Here is an 18849-nt window from a genome sequence, read left to right as displayed (position 1 = left end):
TTGATTACTTGGTTTGATGGTCAATATGCCTGTTTTCCATTGTAAAAGAGGCATTCCGTTTTTTCCAAAGAATGCCACATTCTTTCAGTCTCAGGTGCCAGAAGGTTCCAGTTCATTCTATACCAGATGAAGTCCATATCTGCCTAATTTATTGGTTGTTTTTTATGAGCTCCAGGAAAACTTGGGTTGGATATATGGATGTATCTTATTTTATCACACTAGACTACCAGAGTCAAATGTTTGGACACACCTACTAATTCTTTATTATTACTCTTTTCCACATTTTAGAATAATAGACAACAATGAAATAACACGAATGGAAGTATGAGAAATATGTTGTGACCAAAAACGTTAACCATGTTAGTACCCTTTGCCTAGATTCCAGCTCTGCACAGTCTAGACATGAGGTGCATACTGGGATGCTTTTTAAACTGTATTAAAGGAGTTCCCATGTATGCTGGACACTTTCATGTCACTATATCCTAAGTCATCTATTTAAAAAAAAAAAAAATTTGATTGCTTCTCTTAGCCTTGAGGTCATGAACGCATTAACTAACTGTTCCGCATTTGTCATTGAGAGCATATGTTGTAATTAAGATATATTTTTAAGATGGAAGAATGCGGTTTTACAGATACTAGACACGTGACTTTCAAATGAAAGATTGATATGAAAGAGCACACCTAGGTTCCTAACCGACGAAGAAGACTTGACAGAACACCATCAAGTGTTGGAAAGTATTCAAGGTTATTATGTGTGAAGGTTTTTGGTCCAATAATTAGAATCTCAGTTTTTTCCAAATTAAGTAGTAGGAAATTACTAGTCTTCCAGTTTTTTATATTAGCTATGCATTCCGTTAATTTTGTGAATTAGTAAGTTTTGTCAGGGCGCGAAGAAATATACAGCCGAGTATCATCAGCATAGCAGTTCCATGCTTCCTAATGATATGCTTCCTAATGATATCTCCCAAGGGTAGCATGTACAGAGTGAACAGCAACGGTCCTAGTACTGAGCCTTGTGGTACTCCGTACTGAACTTGTGATCGATATGACATCTCTTCGTTTACTATTACAAACTGATAACGGTCAGATAAGTATGATTTGAACCATGCCAATGCAATTCTACTAATGCCAACATAATTTTCGAGTCTATTCAAAAGAATGTTGTGGTCGATAGTGTCAAATGCAGCACTAAGGTCGAGTAACACTAATAGAGAGATACAACCACGATCGGCTGATAAGAGCAAATCATTTGTGACTCTGAGAGCTGTCTCAGTACTATGGTACGATCTAAATCCTGACTGGAAAATCCTCGCAGATACCATTTCTTTCTAAAAAAGGAACATAGTTGTGAGGATACTGCCTTTTCTAGTAACTTTGACAGAAAAGGTAGATTTGAGATCGGCCTGTAATTGACTAATTCTGTAGGATCAAGTTGCGGTTTTTAACAAGCGGTTTAATAATAGCCAGCTTCAAAGTTTTTGGTACGTATCCTAATGACAAAGATGAATTAATGATATTAAGAAGAGGATCTTTGACCTCTGGAAGCATCTCTTTCAATAGCTTAGTCGGTGTGGGGTCTAACATACATGTTGATGATTTAGATGATTAATCGAGTTTAGACAATTCTTCCTCTCTTATAGCAATGAATAAATAGAATTTTTCCTCAAGGAGACTACAGTGCACTGTCTGATGCGATACTGTAGTAGATGGTTGCATGGTTAAAATTTTATCTCTAATATTATCAATCTTGTAAGTGAAGAAGCTCATTAAAGAACTAAAAACACATAAATTCACTGTAAAACACGGCTTCAAGGGGCTTATTGCTTTTATAAAACGATTACTCCATAAAAATATTCCTTTTAATATTTATTTTTATTCATAAAATAAACACCAGCAACAAAAAATATAACGTTGTAACACATTATTCCTCAGCAATGTAGTTCCAATGAGGTTGCCAAGCAACACATGCAGCAACAAAGAATCACAAACGGCAGTTGCACAGTAATACTAATTTAATGTGGACGCGGTCACAGGTGTATGTTTGTTGAGTAATTTACAACGGCTTTGAACGATTATTTATAAAGCAATCTTTAGTGTTAGAATTGATGGTTACCATATTTACCATATTTGTAACACCGAGTCGGCTTAGCAACCTTGGCTAAATGAAGTATAGAGCTGGTAAGTCCCGCCCATCCGTAAAACCCCAAGTGGACCTCTAGGTTGAAAAATCGTCAATGCAAGTGAATGTGAGAAAATAATAATTTTCTGGTCCCGTTTGAATTGTGCCATGAATGTGAACATATGTTGTCTGTGAATTTTTTTATATAATTTTTCATGTTATGAGTTTGACAGTATATTGTATGATTCTTTGGCTAGCAGTTGTGGAAAAGACATAACGAGAAAGACTACATGTCGCCTATGTGACGTCACCCCATAACACATTTTCCCTCCACTTGTCAAATCACGGTGCTAATGCTGCGATAATCTATGGAGACAGATCGAGATGCCTGTGTGTTTTGTACCCAAATGTCACCATTCAAACAAAATGGGCTGTTCTTTCTTCAGATTCCAGTCTGATGCAGCGAAGAGTTGTAGTCCACAAAGTGCTCTCACACAAAGTCTAACCGTATCAAACTACTACCCGCTAAATTGTAGCGTTCTTCACACGAAAATTTTTATAAAAAATATACAGACAACATATGTTCACATTCATGACAAAATTCAAACGGGACCAGAAAATAATAATTTTCTCACATTCACTTGCATTGACGATTTTTCAACCTAGAGGTCCAGTGGGGTTAGCGGAGGGGGCGGGACTTACCAGCTCTATACATGTGACTAGATAATGATCTGAGATGTCATCGCTCTGCTGCAGAATTTTTACGGCATCAACATTGATTCCATGTGACAATATTAGATCTAAAGTATGATTACTACAATGAGTGGGTCCTGACACGTGTTGTCTAACTCCAATAGAGTTCAGAATGTCTTTAAATGCCAATCCCAATGCGTTTTTTTCATTATCTACATGGATATTAAAGGGGTGTTTGATTATGATTTCACTTTTTAACTTTATTTAGTGTGTAATATTGCTGTTTGAGCATAAACAACATCTGCAAAGTTACAATGCTCAAAGTTCAAAGCAAAGGGAGATATTTGCTTTTAAAGAAATTGCTTTTTAAGGACTACAACAAACGGCTGGTAGGGACTACACAACATTACTCCAGGGTTAGTGACATCACCAAGCCTAGAATTTACATAAACCCCGCCCCCAGAACACGATTTATAGATTATCAAGACAGAATATGCTAATCAATGACTAGAAGATAACTACACAAGCTACATAAATTCATCAACTAACCATTCAGAAATTTCCTGTTGCATTCTACATGTTGTCACTTCTTCTTGAGTCTCTCCATCATTGTCTGAATCCGGTTTGAACATAAAAGGCTAAAAGTTTTAGAAATTTTCAGTGCATGTCCGTGTGAGTGCAAGCTCTTGAAGCTCCACCCTCTGTGCGTGAGCAGCAGCTCATTTGCATTTAAAGGAACAGACACAAAACGGTGTGTTTTTGCTCACCCTCAAAAAGTGACAATTTTAACATGCTATATAAAAATATCTGTGGGGTATTTTGAGCTAAAACTTCACATACACACTCTGGGGACATCAAAGACTTAATTTACATCTTGTGAAATGGGCATTATACCACCCCTTTAAAATCGCCAATAATAGGGACTTTATCTGCAGCCAGTACTAACTCTGATAGAAAATCAACAAATTCTTTGATAAAGTCTGTATGGTGCCCTGGTGGCCTGTATACAGTTGCTTGTACAAATGTCAAGCGGGATTTGTCACTTATGCTAGATAACGTTACAAAAAGCTCCATCACTTCAAAATAATTATATTTAAAACTAGACATCTGAGTAATACTGAAGTGATACATTTTATTCAGGATTCTTTGAACAAAAAGAACAATCTTTTTGTTACATAATAAATGTCTTTATTGCATCTTTTGATAAATTTAATGCATCCTTTCTGAATAAAGGTATTCGTTTCTTTATTCAGAGGGGAAAAAAACCTTACAGACCCCAAACTATCGGAACTATATTGGAGGCACATTCTAATTCGAGCATTTAATTGACAAAAATCTGTTGTGAAAGACGAGTCGTCAAGATTTTTTGTTCTGGTAGGAGAGAAATATTATAAATTTGTGTATCTCTGTTAAAAGTGATTTTTGTAAAGCACACTAGCTTACATTTGTATGGCCTCAAAGCTAATCAATTTAAAGCCACAAAAATCACATTTTTAATTGTAATTTTTCAAACCTTAGATTAGGAATACATCAGGGTTATCGGTTTAAACTAAAAGGGTTATCCCCTCTCAAAAAATTGTCTAAATCACAGCATGCCAAGTCAGCATAATTAAATGAATGGAAAGTGTATTTCAGCATTGCTAGAGGCACTTATGTAACATGGAAAAAGACATCTGAATCCTGTTGCATATTACTGCTGTCTTAAATGTGAAATAGCAAGCTTGTTTTCCTGCAGACATACTGTACGGTAGCATACACTTCTGAGAATCATATTTACATGGATTCATGTAACATAGGTGCATCACATATGGGCATGCTGAGCTAAGGGGGTCAGAGATTGTTGACATGGATGTTTGCGGGAGGGAGTACCATGCTTGTTATATTTTGGTTGCAGTGGTCTGATGCAGCAATAAAATGGCTGGCGCTGATCCAGCGACTCTATATGAACTTGGTTTAATACCAAAGTGCCCACACCAAGGGAACATTGCTTTCTTATTGCATGGTTTATGTGCGTTTGATGCTCGTTATGAATTCCAGGCTGAAAATGCAAACCATGCTCCCTAAGTGGCTATCATCACGTATAGCGAGTGTCCACTGAGGTCCATCTCAGAAGGCAAGAGAGAGGATGGCGTCTTTATTTGCTGTTTCTGTGCTGTTTTCACATTCATCCTATCAGTGGAGATATTGTGGGCGGCTCCTTGATGTACATAGTGTTATTTTAGTATCATTGAGTTTGTGTTAATATTTTGATATTTTTATTTTTATCTTGTCTGCTTTCACTTTTATTTCTTTAAAGCTTCAATAGTAAAACGTTAGTTTCGCTAATTTTGTGTTTTCGTCATTTAATTTAAATTTTTTATGTCTATATATTTTTTATTAATTTAGTTTTAGTTTGTTAAACTAAATGAAAATTAGAAATATTGCCTTAAAAAATATAATTTCATTTAACGTTTATTTTGTTTAGTATGGTTTTAGTTTTTAGTTAACGATAATAACCCTAGCGCATTGTCTTAATTTGGCAAGCAGCCATATCACCCTGTAGCCCAACACTGGTTGCCCTCTGAAGCTAAGCAGGGTTGAGCCTGGTCAGTGCATGGATGAGAGACCTCCTGGGAAAACCGGGTTGCTGCTGGACGAGGTGTTAGTGAGGCCAGCAGGGGGTCGTAATGCCCCAGTATAGTGATGGGGACACTATACTGTCAAAGAGCACCGTTCTTCGGATGTTATGTTAAACCGAGGACCTGACTCTCTGTGGTCATTAAAAATCACAGGATGTCCTTCGAAAAAGAGTAGGGGTTTGCCCATTGGCCTCTGTCCATCATGGCCTCCTAATCATCCCCATATACTGATTGGCTCTATCACTCTGTCTCCTCTCCACCAGTAAGCTGGTGTGTGGTGGGCGTTCTGGCGTAATATGGCTGCCTCCAAGAAAAAAGAAAAAGCTATTTAAATAATGGTAATGAATTATTATTTGTTATTATTACGTTTTGTCTCTGAAGGTCTGTGTTGAAATTTGGGGTTATCATATTTGGACGCTCACATGAAATCAATGAGAGTTTTGTATCTTAGTCAATATGTTTTGGCTCATTTATGTATATATACTAGTATCCTTGACACAATTCACTTTATGCTGATATAGCCTACACTAAATGTAGTCATTCTCTTCTGGGAAAACAAAGTCCCTCCTTCCAATGCCGTGTGACACTGACTACCATGTAGCAAATCAAGGTTCACGGCTCTGTCCAAATTACAGCCTATTGCTAAATGAATACAGATAATTATGTTAAGTCACAAATTGTAAAATCATCATAAATTCATTACGAATTTTACATTTAATCTTAGAATCTGAAGGTTCCTCGGTTTCAGTTCTATTCTGTATAGCTCACAAATCTGTGCCTTTTCGATGGAAACACATGGTGGTTCAGGGCAATGCATTAGGATTTAAAAATTTAATTAAACAGAATGGGACCTCAACTTAACTACTTATTATAAAATGATGTAGTTACAGCATCTGCCAGCAGGTGCAAAGCGTTATCCCATTCCCAGTGATTTGACCATGTTGCAATTGTAAGTGTATTTGTGTAAATTTATACAGTACAATGCATTGCTGTGTGATTTTATATATACACACATATATATATATATATATATATATATATATATATATATATATACTAAAACTTTTATGTTAGATGCGATTTATTACGATTAATCAATTTGACAGCATCTCTTGCTTACCAAGGCTGCATTTATTTGATAAAAAAAAAATATATATATATATTATTACAATTTAAAAGAATGTTTTTCTAGTTGAATACATTTTGAAATGTCATTTATTCCTGTGATGGCAAAGCTGCATTTTCAGCAGCCATTACTCCAGTCACATCTTTTGTAACATTATTAAGGACTTCTTTTTTTCATACGTAAATCTCAACCACAAAGTCTGTTTATACATTTTCACTGTGTTCAAACAGCAAACTAAAGTCCAAAAGCCCTCAGGTCAAGAACCCATTTCAGTGTACATGGCAGGGGATCCCCTCAAGCTTCAACCTTCTGTTCCATTATGGAATCATTTATCTCCCCCATTGGCCTCTTACTGCTTTTCTCTTCAGCACATTTCATGCCTTCATCTTGATTGGTGTGGTTTTTATCAGCATTTGCAAGTTGATTTGCATCTTTCTCTTGCACCCGAGCTTTATGCTTCGAAACCATAGAGTGCGTTTGAAATGGTGCCCGGTCCTTTGTACAGTAGCGAGCTCCGTGCAATGGCACAGCTGTTAATTGGCAAGCCCATCGAGAAACTTCCAGTGGAGGGTCAGGGCTGCATGTTTTTACAGGCCCTCTCCCCCCTCCCTCGCCGCTCTCCGGCCCCCATCTGGTCACAGGTAGCAGATGTTTTTTATCTCGCCTGTTTCTGCACATTTTCTACTCTGTGATTTACAACAGCCCACTTAGAATCACTAGAGCAAATTAAATCAAGGTTCCTTGTGTGAATTGAGGATATTTAATTAGACACAACTTCTGACCTCTTTGCTACAACTCGTTCGTACCCTGCAAATTAATAGGCCAAAAAGCGAAGTGTTCCAAACCATGTGTCTTTTTTTCATTTCTGTTATTACTATTCTGCACATATTAGTATAATAGTAAAGTATAAAATAGTAAAATAATAAAAAAATATTTAATGACAAAACTAGAAGCATGGGAAGAAACCCCCCAAAAATGAATAAAAATAAATTAACTTCTTCTATACTTTTGCCACAGTTTGTTTCATTAGGTGCTTTCTGGGAAACTTTTTAAATGATGTTGAAATTATTTTATTTTAATAATTTAAAAAATATTTATTATCTTTTTTTACGGATCGTCATAATGGGCAACTAAAAAAAACATGAACTTTTTAATTTTGTGAAGAAATTCACACTTTATATTTGTCTACAATGTGTGCCTGTCTTATTTTAGTATCATTGAGACACTTATATTTTTTATTATTATTTTGAATTAGTTTTTATTTTCATATTTTCAGCTTTCATTTTAATTTAAGTTTTAGTATTTCTATTATGTATTTTTGTAATTTTATTTTATGTTTTTGTTTTTTAAATATGCATATATAGCTTTTATTTTTAGTTCAGTTTTAGTTATTTTAGTACCTCAGGTTAGATTAAATGAAAATGTTGCCTTGGAAACTAGTTCAAGTAAATAAGATTTTTTTACACACACACACACACACACACACACACACACACACACACACACACACACACACACACACACACACACACACACACACACACACACACACACACACATATACATATATATATATATATATATATATATATATATATATATATGTGTGTGTGTGTGTGTTATTTGATTTCAGTTAATGTTTATTTTACAACAAAATGTTTTTTATTAGTTTCATACTATAATAACCGTGCTTCAAGCATTTAAGCATAAGTCTAACTCAGCACATTTTAAGATCATTAGAAACATACATTCAGTCCAAAATGTTTGCTGGTATTGATGATCGGCTACTTTTTCTGTCGCCAGTCCTCAATAAGTGTATCTTCTGACCACATTTGAACAGTTACACAAAGGAAATACAAAATGTACAAAATTGGACTGTAACAAAATACTTGTTCTTGTATCACATCCCATCTTAGGTATGAAAGCAAGGCAGAAAAGTCTCTGAACGCCTACAACCTTCAAAGGAAGAGGGCAACGGAGGGAGGTGGCCAGTGCGGAGAGGGCAAGAAGCAGATGAGCGCAGAGTCTTCATTGAACAAAGCTCAAGGCGTGAAGCGCAAGGCCCCCCTCGCCAACCAGCAGGCCCTGGACAAACTCTTCTCCTCTCAGCCCTCGAGTAAGGGGAGCCTTGCCAAGCTCTCCAAACCCCTCCCGTTCAGTATTGCAACCCTCAAGCAGAGTCTTAACCTCCTCTCCTACCAGAACAGCTCAAGTGCTCAGGGCCTCAGGCTTGTAAACCGCTTGGCTTCTCACGGTGCCTGGGTCGTTTTATGCGGCAGAAAGCTCATGTTGTTGAACCCGTTTCGAGTGGAGGAGGCCTTGCTGTTTAAAAGACTTCTGAAGAATAATATACTTCCAACCGTGAGCCAGCAGACCCCTGTACCGCTGACAGATGGGTAGCCCTGAGTCTCATTTTCTCACCTAATGATGACATTTTCGATGTGTGCAAACCTTCAAATGTAAAAAATATGAATCTACAATAGTAAAAATGTATGGTTTTTGTAGGAAGTACAATGTACGATTAGTAGCTGTATTAATTCTCACTATCCTGAATACTTAATGGAATCTCTAATATTTATATTTGCATATTATTAACATACATTTCCTTTCCCAGGTTGCTTGGTGGGCCAGAATACATGGATGTTCTCCTGAACATGGAGAAAGACAGTGCCTGCTTTAATGGACACATCTACTTTACTGATCCTAGGCTTGTGGCGAATGGTTTTGAGATTAGGATGATTCCAGGTAACGCTCAAAGACATGTGTATGTGTGTTCAGTTGAATTAGTTTAATTCACACTTTTTCATTTTTAAATGGCATAGTTCAAAATGAAAATTCTTTATTTACTTCTAATACTGCTAAACACAAAATACATTTTTTTTTGAAGAATGTTGGTATCCAAACCCTTTTGGTGACCTTTGACTTCCACTGTATAGACCAAAAAAGACCACCCAAAAATCTGTCATCATTTACTACTACTTCTCAACACAAAATAACATATTGTGAAGAATATTGATAACCAAACTTTTTTGGTGACCGTCGATGCTTGTGTGGAGAATTTTTTTTTCTAAATATATTTAAAAAAATCTTATTTCAATCAAAATATCTTATATATTTTCCATTTAATAGATTATTAAGCCTGATATATTTTACACTGTTTGACCATTTTAAGATGTAAATAATTTTAAATAAAAATATTGTGTAATATAAATGGTAATTTCAGCAATTTGTGCAAATCTAATTCACTGTCATGAAATCATATCACTCTGTATATGTTGGCTTGTATATACTGTATGTGTATAGTAGCCCGACTTCCACTCCGACGTTCAAAACAACCCGCTTCCAGCAGGCAAAATATACAAACATACTTCACTTCCCACTTGTTTCACTCCACACCGCTCACATACTTTGGTCTAGAAGACTGCAAACAAATAAATGAAAGGACTGTCAACCTACGTCACTCAGCCAATCAAATAAGTGGAGCGAAAGAGTCATAATCATGTAAAATAATGTTGTTTGACGCAATACAAGACAATTATTTGATTTGATATGATTTGGACTTAATGCTCTGCCTTCATATAGACAGCGTATTTGGGTGCTTTGGAGCCTGTCACCAAATTGTAAACAATTGTCTGTATTTCACTTTTCCATTACATGCATCCCTGGACATTTTCATGACTTGCGATTTTCATGAACTTTCAGTATATGATGCTAATGCTTAATTTGTAGTTTTTAATAACTTTTAATTTCCATGCTATTACCTTAGAGACGTTAATTCTTGCTGTGCCAAGTGATGAAGTCATTGTTTATACAAATTGCTTAAGTGGAAAGTGCTTTGTCAGCACTTCTTTTTCCCCTACACAGCCCAGTGTGGGCACAGGTATAATATGAAATCGTTTTAAAAAGAGAGGGCTTGATTCTAAGCGATCGGTGCACTTCCTGTATGACTCAGCCTCAGCTTTTTAAGATGGTCGTTAAGTGCATTCGCTTGAATTCGCTGCCCTCCTTCTCTCCTCATGCTCATCATGTGCTGTGGAGTGCGAGAGATTCAGAAATACTTCTACACATGGTTTGTGTTTTTTTCTTTGCCAGGTTTCTCTTGAGAAAATGTGCCTTTATTAATTCAAGGGTCATGCTGTTTAAAGGTCTCTAGGATTGTCCAATTTGATTTAACAAAGGTTGGACCCACTGGACATCATTAATGCCACAGTTCACAAATTGTTTTGAAATGTCAAATATAACGGCTTAAATAACAGGATTACAGTCAATTATTTCTGACAGAATTGCGTGTCTGATTAGTGAAGAATGTGTTTGCTTTAAATGTTTTCTTGTGCATTCTTTAGGTGCCTTCTATTTTCCAATATTATAAAAACAACTCTTGTTAGATTATTAGAGGGGTTTCTAGTGTCTAGTGTCACTGTGACCAATACTCAGACTGGCAATGAAGTATGGAATATGTGTTTCATCAAGCATATTCATTACCTCACTTTTAGAAAACAATGTTTTAAACTTATTGTAAAAAGTATATTAGTGCAAATAAAGATTTTTTTCGATACTGAAATATCTGAAATGCTTCCAATACTCTTTTCCAGCAGAATAGATACATGATACCAGCTGCGCTTTCTCGCTCTCTCATCTCTCCAACAGTGAATTGACACACAAACCCGCCTCCCCTCACTCACTCGTTTCTTTTGCTCCGGATGAATATAGTTAATGTTACAGGGCTTTTCAGCGTGGGATTGCGCGAATTGCACATAAAGCCGTCTCTCAGTACTAAATTGAGTTATTTTCACTGCTTATTGCGATTGAACAGTCAAATACACTCAAACTAATGTCAAAATGCTGGTCTTGGCGAGTATTCACGTCTGTTTAACGCATGTGTAACAGTATAATGGATCGGTGCATCAAGTCTTAAAGTGACAGCAGCCTAATATATCTGCTGCCAAATTATGAGATAATATTAATATGGCAGTTTTTCCCCATGGTATCAATGTCAAAATTGTGGCCAGTGAAAATGCTGACTGGCTAGTAACTTTGGAAAACCACTAGCCACAGTGGCTGGTGAGCAAAGAGTTAATGTCAAGCCCTGCTGTAGAATTCAACCAATCAGAAGAAGAAGAAAAAAACTAACTTCGAAAATCCTGAAGTGTTTCCAGTTAAGTGTATCATATGCATCAGAGATTCAGTTAGTGGTCTGTGGTAGAATATAACTAACTTTTGACAATCCTAGAAACCTTTAAACTGCATGACCCTTGAATAGGGTTAGTTAGGATATGAAGTCAAGCAGAAACCATAAAATATCTCATTTTCGACACTGACAAATTGGCAGATAACTGATATAGTTCTCATACATGTCATGCAAAAACATTTTCAGGTTTAGAACCAACTTATTCTGAAGTGTTGTCCTCTCTCTAAGGAGGCCACCATCCTAGTCCTCATTTGACCTTATTTTGCCTGTTGTTATGAAATGCACTTAAGACTTCCCACTCAGTCTGTTCCTGTAAGTGTTGTGTTGGTAAGGGTCATCGTGGTTGATGCTGGCTCGCTGCCTGAGCTTTTGCCAGCATGGTGGATTTGCACTAGAGTGTGGTGCTGTGGTGGAAAATTGCCCTTTACAAAAGGGAATAGTTTTGGAGCCAACTTAAGGGATTTGGCAAAAACATGCACCAGATTTCAAGCCCTTTCAAAACCCAAAAGTAATAAACTTTGGTGCATAAACTCGCCCTGCACAGTTTGTACTACCAATATGAATGATACCTGAAAATCTTCAGCTTGTTGAGGCAGGGCTCCAGACTAACTTTTTTCACCTCCGTCCTGGAACCGTCCTGAAAAACGATTTGAACCGTCCTAAAGTGAATGTCAACCGTCCCAAAATAAACATGTTGTTTCTGTACTTTGTTATTATCATCTATAGTTGTTAGTTACATACAATAAAAACACCATTAAAAGGTTTATGATATATATTATTATATTTATTTAGCTCCATTCAAAGTAGTTATCTGTAAACAGGTAAAAAACAGATTTAATAAAAAATAACAGGAGTTAAATGCTTTTTTGTATTCATGCAGAACAAATCTTTTTTTTTTTTTTTTTACATGTACGAAAAATAAGATAAAAATACATACAGCTCAAAATGTTTTTGAGTTGGTTGGATTAAAAAATAACAAATAAATACTGGTGACTACATATCTCAAATATCATCATTCTTTATTCTTTCAAGCAGCAGACATATTTATTTGTATGAATTAAATATAATGAATCATTATTAAACCTATTAACGAGCAGTGGATGCTTTTCTCTTTTTCTTTTGTTGCTTGATCAATATTGAGGACACAGACCGCATTAGGTTTATTACCCACTGTCACTTTAAGACATCGGATCATGTCCAATGACATGCGGATCCAATGCACTGATGCACATCCGATACACTCACAACTGTTTAAGACATAACCAACATAGTTTACGTGAATACTCTCCAAAACGGACATTTCGACATAATGTTGTGTGTATTTGTCCACTCAGACACGAAAGAGCTCAGTTCAGTACTCGCGCGCTGTATAGGTGTCTCTGTGCATGGCTGCATGCTTCGGGTCGGGTGTGTGCGCACAGAAAACCGTACCGAATATAGCTCTTTTTTTAAGTCGTCACTCTTATTCAGGTCTATATGTCTGCTCTACTCATTCTCCCAGACGTGTATGTTTTTTAACGTTTTATGAGACATGCAGGATTCAGCGCATGTCAACCCGTGTGCCGCTGGGTAGATCAGCACGTTACAGTACAAATGTGCACATCTACCACAAACGCAGGACATTAGTTCTGACTGGATCGCTTCCCAAATCGTCACTATCTAACATTTTTGTCTAGTTTTTATTCGTTGACGAAAATGTCAATAGATTTTCGTCATGGTTTTTGTCATTCAAAACTAGTTTTATTTAGTTATCGTCTCGTTTTTGTCTGTGAAAATAAGCCATGTGATAGATGTACCGCGAAACAAGTCTCCGGGTGAGTAGCCGGCCAGTGATAGTAACTATAGTAACAGCATGAGAAGACGCTCCGTTGTAGTCAGCGCTTGGTCGGTTAATTTTGCCATTTTCTAAGTAAGTTACCCTAATAGGCTAGTAATAAATGAACACGCATACAAAAATGTCTTTTGTCCTGTAGGCGTCCTGGAGAATATTTCGGTTCGTCCTAAACACATTTTCTATCGTCCCCAGGACGATAGGACGCCGTTAGTCTCGAGCCCTGTGTTGAGGAGAAGTTTCCTATTATATTTGCAAACCATCAGATTTACACCGGGCAGATAATTAAACAGAATATCATACAGACTTGCAGTGTTGTTGCTTATTGTTAACTAAAACTAAAACTATTAGAAATAATTTTAGTTAATTGAAATAAAGCTGAAATAAAATGTAAATATTAGATGAAAAACTTAAACGAAAATTAGAAATGTTGCCTTGTCAGCTAAATTTAAGTAAAATAAGTACTAAAATGATTCAAACTAAACTGAAATAAAAATAAATTGAAGTTAAATAGAAACATTAAAAAACTAAAACTATAACAAAGCACAAGTTACTAAAACTTTAAAATAAAATTTTGTAAATATAAAAAAAGCTCATTCAAAATGTTTATAAATTCTATGGTAGTACATAAATAATACTAACATAAAACCGAAGTGAAGGTGGGCTCATTTGACATGGCCCAGTAAGAAACCACCTAGCAACAACATAGTAGGGTTGTCAAGTGTACCGGTACCAGTTGGAACTGAAAATAAGTTGATGGTACCAGCAGTTCTGCAGTTCCAGGTATATTCAATACCCGCTGATAGACGCTGCTTTCAAACACTATCATTCGTGATAGTACAACTCGCTACAACTCGCGAATCCTTTCATTATAACCAATAAAGTGTAAAAACAATGTAAATGAGTGTTTCATCGTACAGTTTTTTTTTTTTTTTACTGCTTTTTTATTATAACGCCAGTTTTCGCAAGAGTGCAGAATTCAGTGAGCTTTAGAGATTGACAGCCTTGGTGATTATAAAGGGAGGGTTCTTCTCTTTTTTTCTATTTATTACCATTCACAGTCTGAATACATGTTTAGTTTTAGTAATTGAATCGAAAACTCTGATGATTGCCAGTAATAACCAATGGACGAGACAAAACGGGACAAGTACTTAATTCAACAGTTTTTGCTCTGGTACCGAAATTGATACTGAGAACTGCGAAATTGTACTTGTACGGGTACCGACTACAAAAATGTTGTTACCATGACAACCCTTCCACATAGCAGTGCCATGGTGAAATAACTAAGAGAAAATATAATAATCTAGCATTTGCAATGGAACGAATCAAGTTCTGACATGATCATAAATTTACCGTCACGTTAAAAATGCATTTATTGACACTTAATTAACGTAGCTTTTGGGTTGTCTATTCAGTATGTACTGTTTTAATATAATTTTGTAAGCATGTCAGATCAAGTCAGATTTTAAATGACTGCGTCTCTGTTTAAAGCGCATAGGGAAGGAGAAAATGTTTAGTCTGCGCTTTCTTGATGACCTTTCCATACATTTCACCTCTTCATTGAGATGCGTCTAGGGAAAAGCAATCATCTTTAAATCATCTGTTGAAAACCTCCTCCACCTTGGTTTTTCTTTCCAGTCCACTAAGATATGGTAATAGCGTAATTTGGTGCGGTGCCCGCCTGACTTGGTTTCCAACCAGCGTGTAAATCACAATATTTATTTATTATTTTTTCCTGGAGAACGTTGTACTTGGAGTTTATTAATCCTTCCTTGTTGCTTATCTTGGCAAGGTTCCTCGCCTTCTGAGAGGCATGTTGAAGTGACGGGCATGGCCGACTGCATGCCTTTCTTCGGGATAGGAGACCTGAGGGAAATTCTGCAGGCTATAAAGGTCCGGGATGCAAAAACCGTGGAGCAATGTAGACCTCTCAAAGTCTCAAACTACCTAGAGGTGAGAGATGCTCCTTGGAACATACTTTTTAATGACCCATTTACCATCACATTATGGTAAATCACAGTACAGACTACACTGTAAAAATATACTTTTTGAAGATTATTGGAGTACGTTTACAAGAAAATACAATTTCAGTCTTTCTACTTCAAATTTTCACATTTATTTATGAAATTACAAGCAATTTCTAAGAGAAATTTTGTTCTACACCAATTTTTTCTTTCTTTATAAACTCTTTCTCACACTTTTTCTTTCAGAGTGAGGCTGTGAGACTAGCTAGACAGTTACCTCTAAACCTCTCCAGAGCTGATGTTACAAACACGCTTTACCGAATGAAACATGAACTTGAAGAGGAAAGTCAGGTCTGCATTCACGGACGACCATTTTTTCACGACCTTGTTACCATTCCTGAAACCGAGCAGGAAGCTCTGCAAATCATGTCTAGTTCTTGCTAAAGATTTCAGTGACTTCATTATAAGTCCAAATTGTTCCACACTAACATTTAGTGTACCATATAGAGCTATGAAAGTTGTCATTTGGAATAAAAAATGTTTTTCTTGATGAATTAATGTTTTCATTCATGATTTGAGGTATAATCAATATGCATATGTATTAGTGTGCATAGATCTTGCATAACCCCAGTGTTCGAGTAACGCTTACAAGTAATGCAAGTTATGTAATCAGATTACTTTTTTCCAAGTAACTAGTAATGCATTACTTTTAAATTTGCAACAAAATATCTGAGTTACTTTGTTTAAATAAGTAACACAAGTTACTTTGTTTTCCCGTTTATAGACTGACACCTCTCCTGTCCCCATGTTGAGAGAAATCAGGAGTAAGATGCAGAAACGTTGAGTGCGCTGTGTTAACATGATGGTTATTGCAGTTCTAGACTAAATGTGAGCCGGCATTCACTCATCTCACTTGCACAAAAACAGATTCAGTATTCCTCAAAATAAATAAAAACTGTGAAATTTAAAATCAGAATATTATGCAAACCTAATTATTTCGCAAATTTAATGTTAAATTACACAAATATACTTTCCCCCAGTTTCACAGACAAGGCTTAAGTCTAGTCCCAGACTAAAATGCATTATTGAGCTATTTTAACTGAAACCAACTTGCACCGACATATCTTAAAACATACCAGTTATGTTTTTTTTTTTCTAATGCATGTGTATAAAAGCTACTTAAATATCCTAATTGAACTAAATCCTAGCTTAATCTAAGCTCTGTCTGTGAAAGCGGGCCTTTATGTATTTAATCTCACTTTATTAACCAATGCCTTCGCTGCTGACCTTCGATGATCCAGTTCTATCGTACTACTGTGCAAAAATGACTTTTTAGATAAACATCACATCTGTGTTTCATTTATTTTAATTTTTTTTATTGCTGAAGAAAGTGTGTTGAATTTTCTTCTTCTGTGATCCATAATAGCAGCACAGTTGAAAGGTTTATTTGAGCGGCGCCCTCTACTGTAGAGGCGTGAATTTGCATTTCCTTCAGCCTGAGGCTTATTAGTTTCACTGTTGGTGTGAAAGGGCCTTTATAATTACCAACATTTTTGGGGGAAAAATTTATTGGTAAACTTTTTTTTTTATTAAAAAACAAACAAGCAAGCCCAGCAGCCCAGGTGAGAAAAAGTAACGCAACATTACTTTCCATAAAAAGTTACAATTAGTAATGCAATTAGTTACTTTTTAGGGAGTAACATAATATTGTAATGCATTACTTTTAAAAGTAATTCTCCCCAACATTGGTCGATTCTAATACCATTCTAATAAAATAGCTGGCCACAGTAATTATAATGCATTATATAGCTGCTTCAGTCCAGATTTTGACATCCTTGGTTTATGAATGATGTAACTTTTTATGAACGATTTTATGAGGGCAAAGCTACAAATTTTTGTTTGAATATGAATATGACTTTTTTTTTGTGATGTTAATGAATGTATTTTGCTTTTCTGTCTTAATTTATTATGGGAAAATTGTTTTGGCATTACTGGTAATGAAGGAAAGGTCAAGCACCCAACTTTAAAAGTTTGCCTTGTTGACTTCTGATTAGAAAAGAAAACAAGCCAGAACTACTGACCCCACAGCAGATGCCAGTGAACCACAAAATTGAATGCAGTGTGGTTGTAAATTCACTCTTCCCCAAAAATCAGCACCTTGAATGCTGATCATGAAAGCAGGCACTAGGGGCCCATAAAGCCTAAAGAGATGGGCTCTGGGGGTTGCCGAAAAGTGTGCAGTCGCAGTCAGGGACCTCCAATTACCAGCTGAAAATAAGGCTCAGATGCTGTGAAGTTTTAACAGTTGCTCCCCTGTAGACATATGGTTTGTGGTTTTCCAGTGTTTGATCAGTTCCACGAACTGCATTTTAACCTCTGGGGACCCAGCAATTCATTTTTGTCCTCTATAGAGGACACAATTTGAAGTCTTAAAGAGGAAACACTGGGTTTTTCAGAGATATTAACATGTTTGGAGGTATGCATATGAAAACATATGGTACATTGGTTGTTAAAATGATATCATAGTTATAAAAAAATATGGAAAGAATAACAGTATGTTCATTATTTACACCACTGCTCAAACGTTTATAGAGTCAGTAAATTTGTGTTTTAAAGAAATTACGTTTGATCAAAAGTGACAGTGAAGACTTATATAATGTTACAAAAGATTTCTATTTCAACTTTCTATTGAACTTTCTATTCACCAAAGAATCCTGAAAAAAAATGTATCATAAGATTTCTATTTCAACTTTCTATTGAACTTTCTATTCACCAAAGAATCCTGAAAAAAATGTATCATAGTTTCCACAAATATATTAAGCAGCACAACTGTTTTCAAGATTGATAATAATAAGAAATGTTTCTTATGCAGCAAATCAGCATATTAGAATGATTTCTGAAGAACCATTCTTTGAAAAAATCTTTAAATAAAACACCAAACTTTTGAACGTGTAGTTGATTTTCCAATTGTTTCTTGTGGGAAAAAAAAAGCTAAAGACATTTTTAGGAGGAAACCGAGCTATTAAGCTTCAAAAAGAGATATGAAAAGGCAATATGAAGAATAAAGTGGTCCATGTACCATTCATATTGTCTCATCAAGTCATACGATAGTTTTCATTGTTACGAAGTCATTCATCACTGAAAATTTTGATTCTGATTCATTCATTAATCTTTGAGTCAATCTTTTTAATGAATTGCTTAATCCTTTTGATTCAGTCTAAATGATTCACTCACTAATCAGACTGATCTGATTCTCGAGCTCAACTCACCGACACAGTGATGAGGTTGCAGCGGTTAATCGCTCATAAAG

General features: G+C 35.9%; 1 protein-coding gene and 2 long non-coding RNA genes across 4 annotated transcripts in view; all 3 read left to right on the top strand.

The window, feature by feature from the left end:
• Window positions 1-16093, top strand: part of pms1 (PMS1 homolog 1, mismatch repair system component) — a 30933-nt gene extending 14840 nt beyond the window's left edge. Inside the window, exons 10-13 of one of the 2 annotated variants that reach the window (XM_082174555.1) lie at window positions 8473-8952; window positions 9171-9301; window positions 15368-15528; window positions 15786-16093. In XM_082174555.1, coding sequence (XP_082030681.1) covers window positions 8473-8952; window positions 9171-9301; window positions 15368-15528; window positions 15786-15983 — 970 coding nt within the window. In that variant the 3' untranslated portion in view covers window positions 15984-16093. Of the gene's footprint in view, window positions 1-8472; window positions 9016-9170; window positions 9302-15367; window positions 15529-15785 lie in introns of those variants that run through there. The other variant, XR_014207212.1, reaches the window with a different exon arrangement.
• Window positions 2049-5731, top strand: LOC309502271. Its single transcript, XR_014207219.1, has 2 exons — window positions 2049-2167; window positions 2825-5731. It is a non-coding gene; the product is annotated as an uncharacterized lncRNA (long non-coding RNA).
• Window positions 9308-15358, top strand: LOC309502266. The gene is made up of 3 exons (XR_014207215.1): window positions 9308-12336; window positions 13809-14151; window positions 14200-15358. It is a non-coding gene; the product is annotated as an uncharacterized lncRNA (long non-coding RNA).
• Window positions 16094-18849: the final 2756 nt, after the last annotated feature.

This window comes from Leuciscus leuciscus (assembly GCF_965113295.1).
Source record: "Leuciscus leuciscus genome assembly, chromosome: 7".
In the NCBI taxonomy this organism is placed as follows: Eukaryota; Metazoa; Chordata; class Actinopteri; order Cypriniformes; family Leuciscidae; genus Leuciscus; species Leuciscus leuciscus.
Note: the sequence above shows the minus strand (reverse complement) of the source record. Positions and strands in the feature narration are given on the sequence as shown.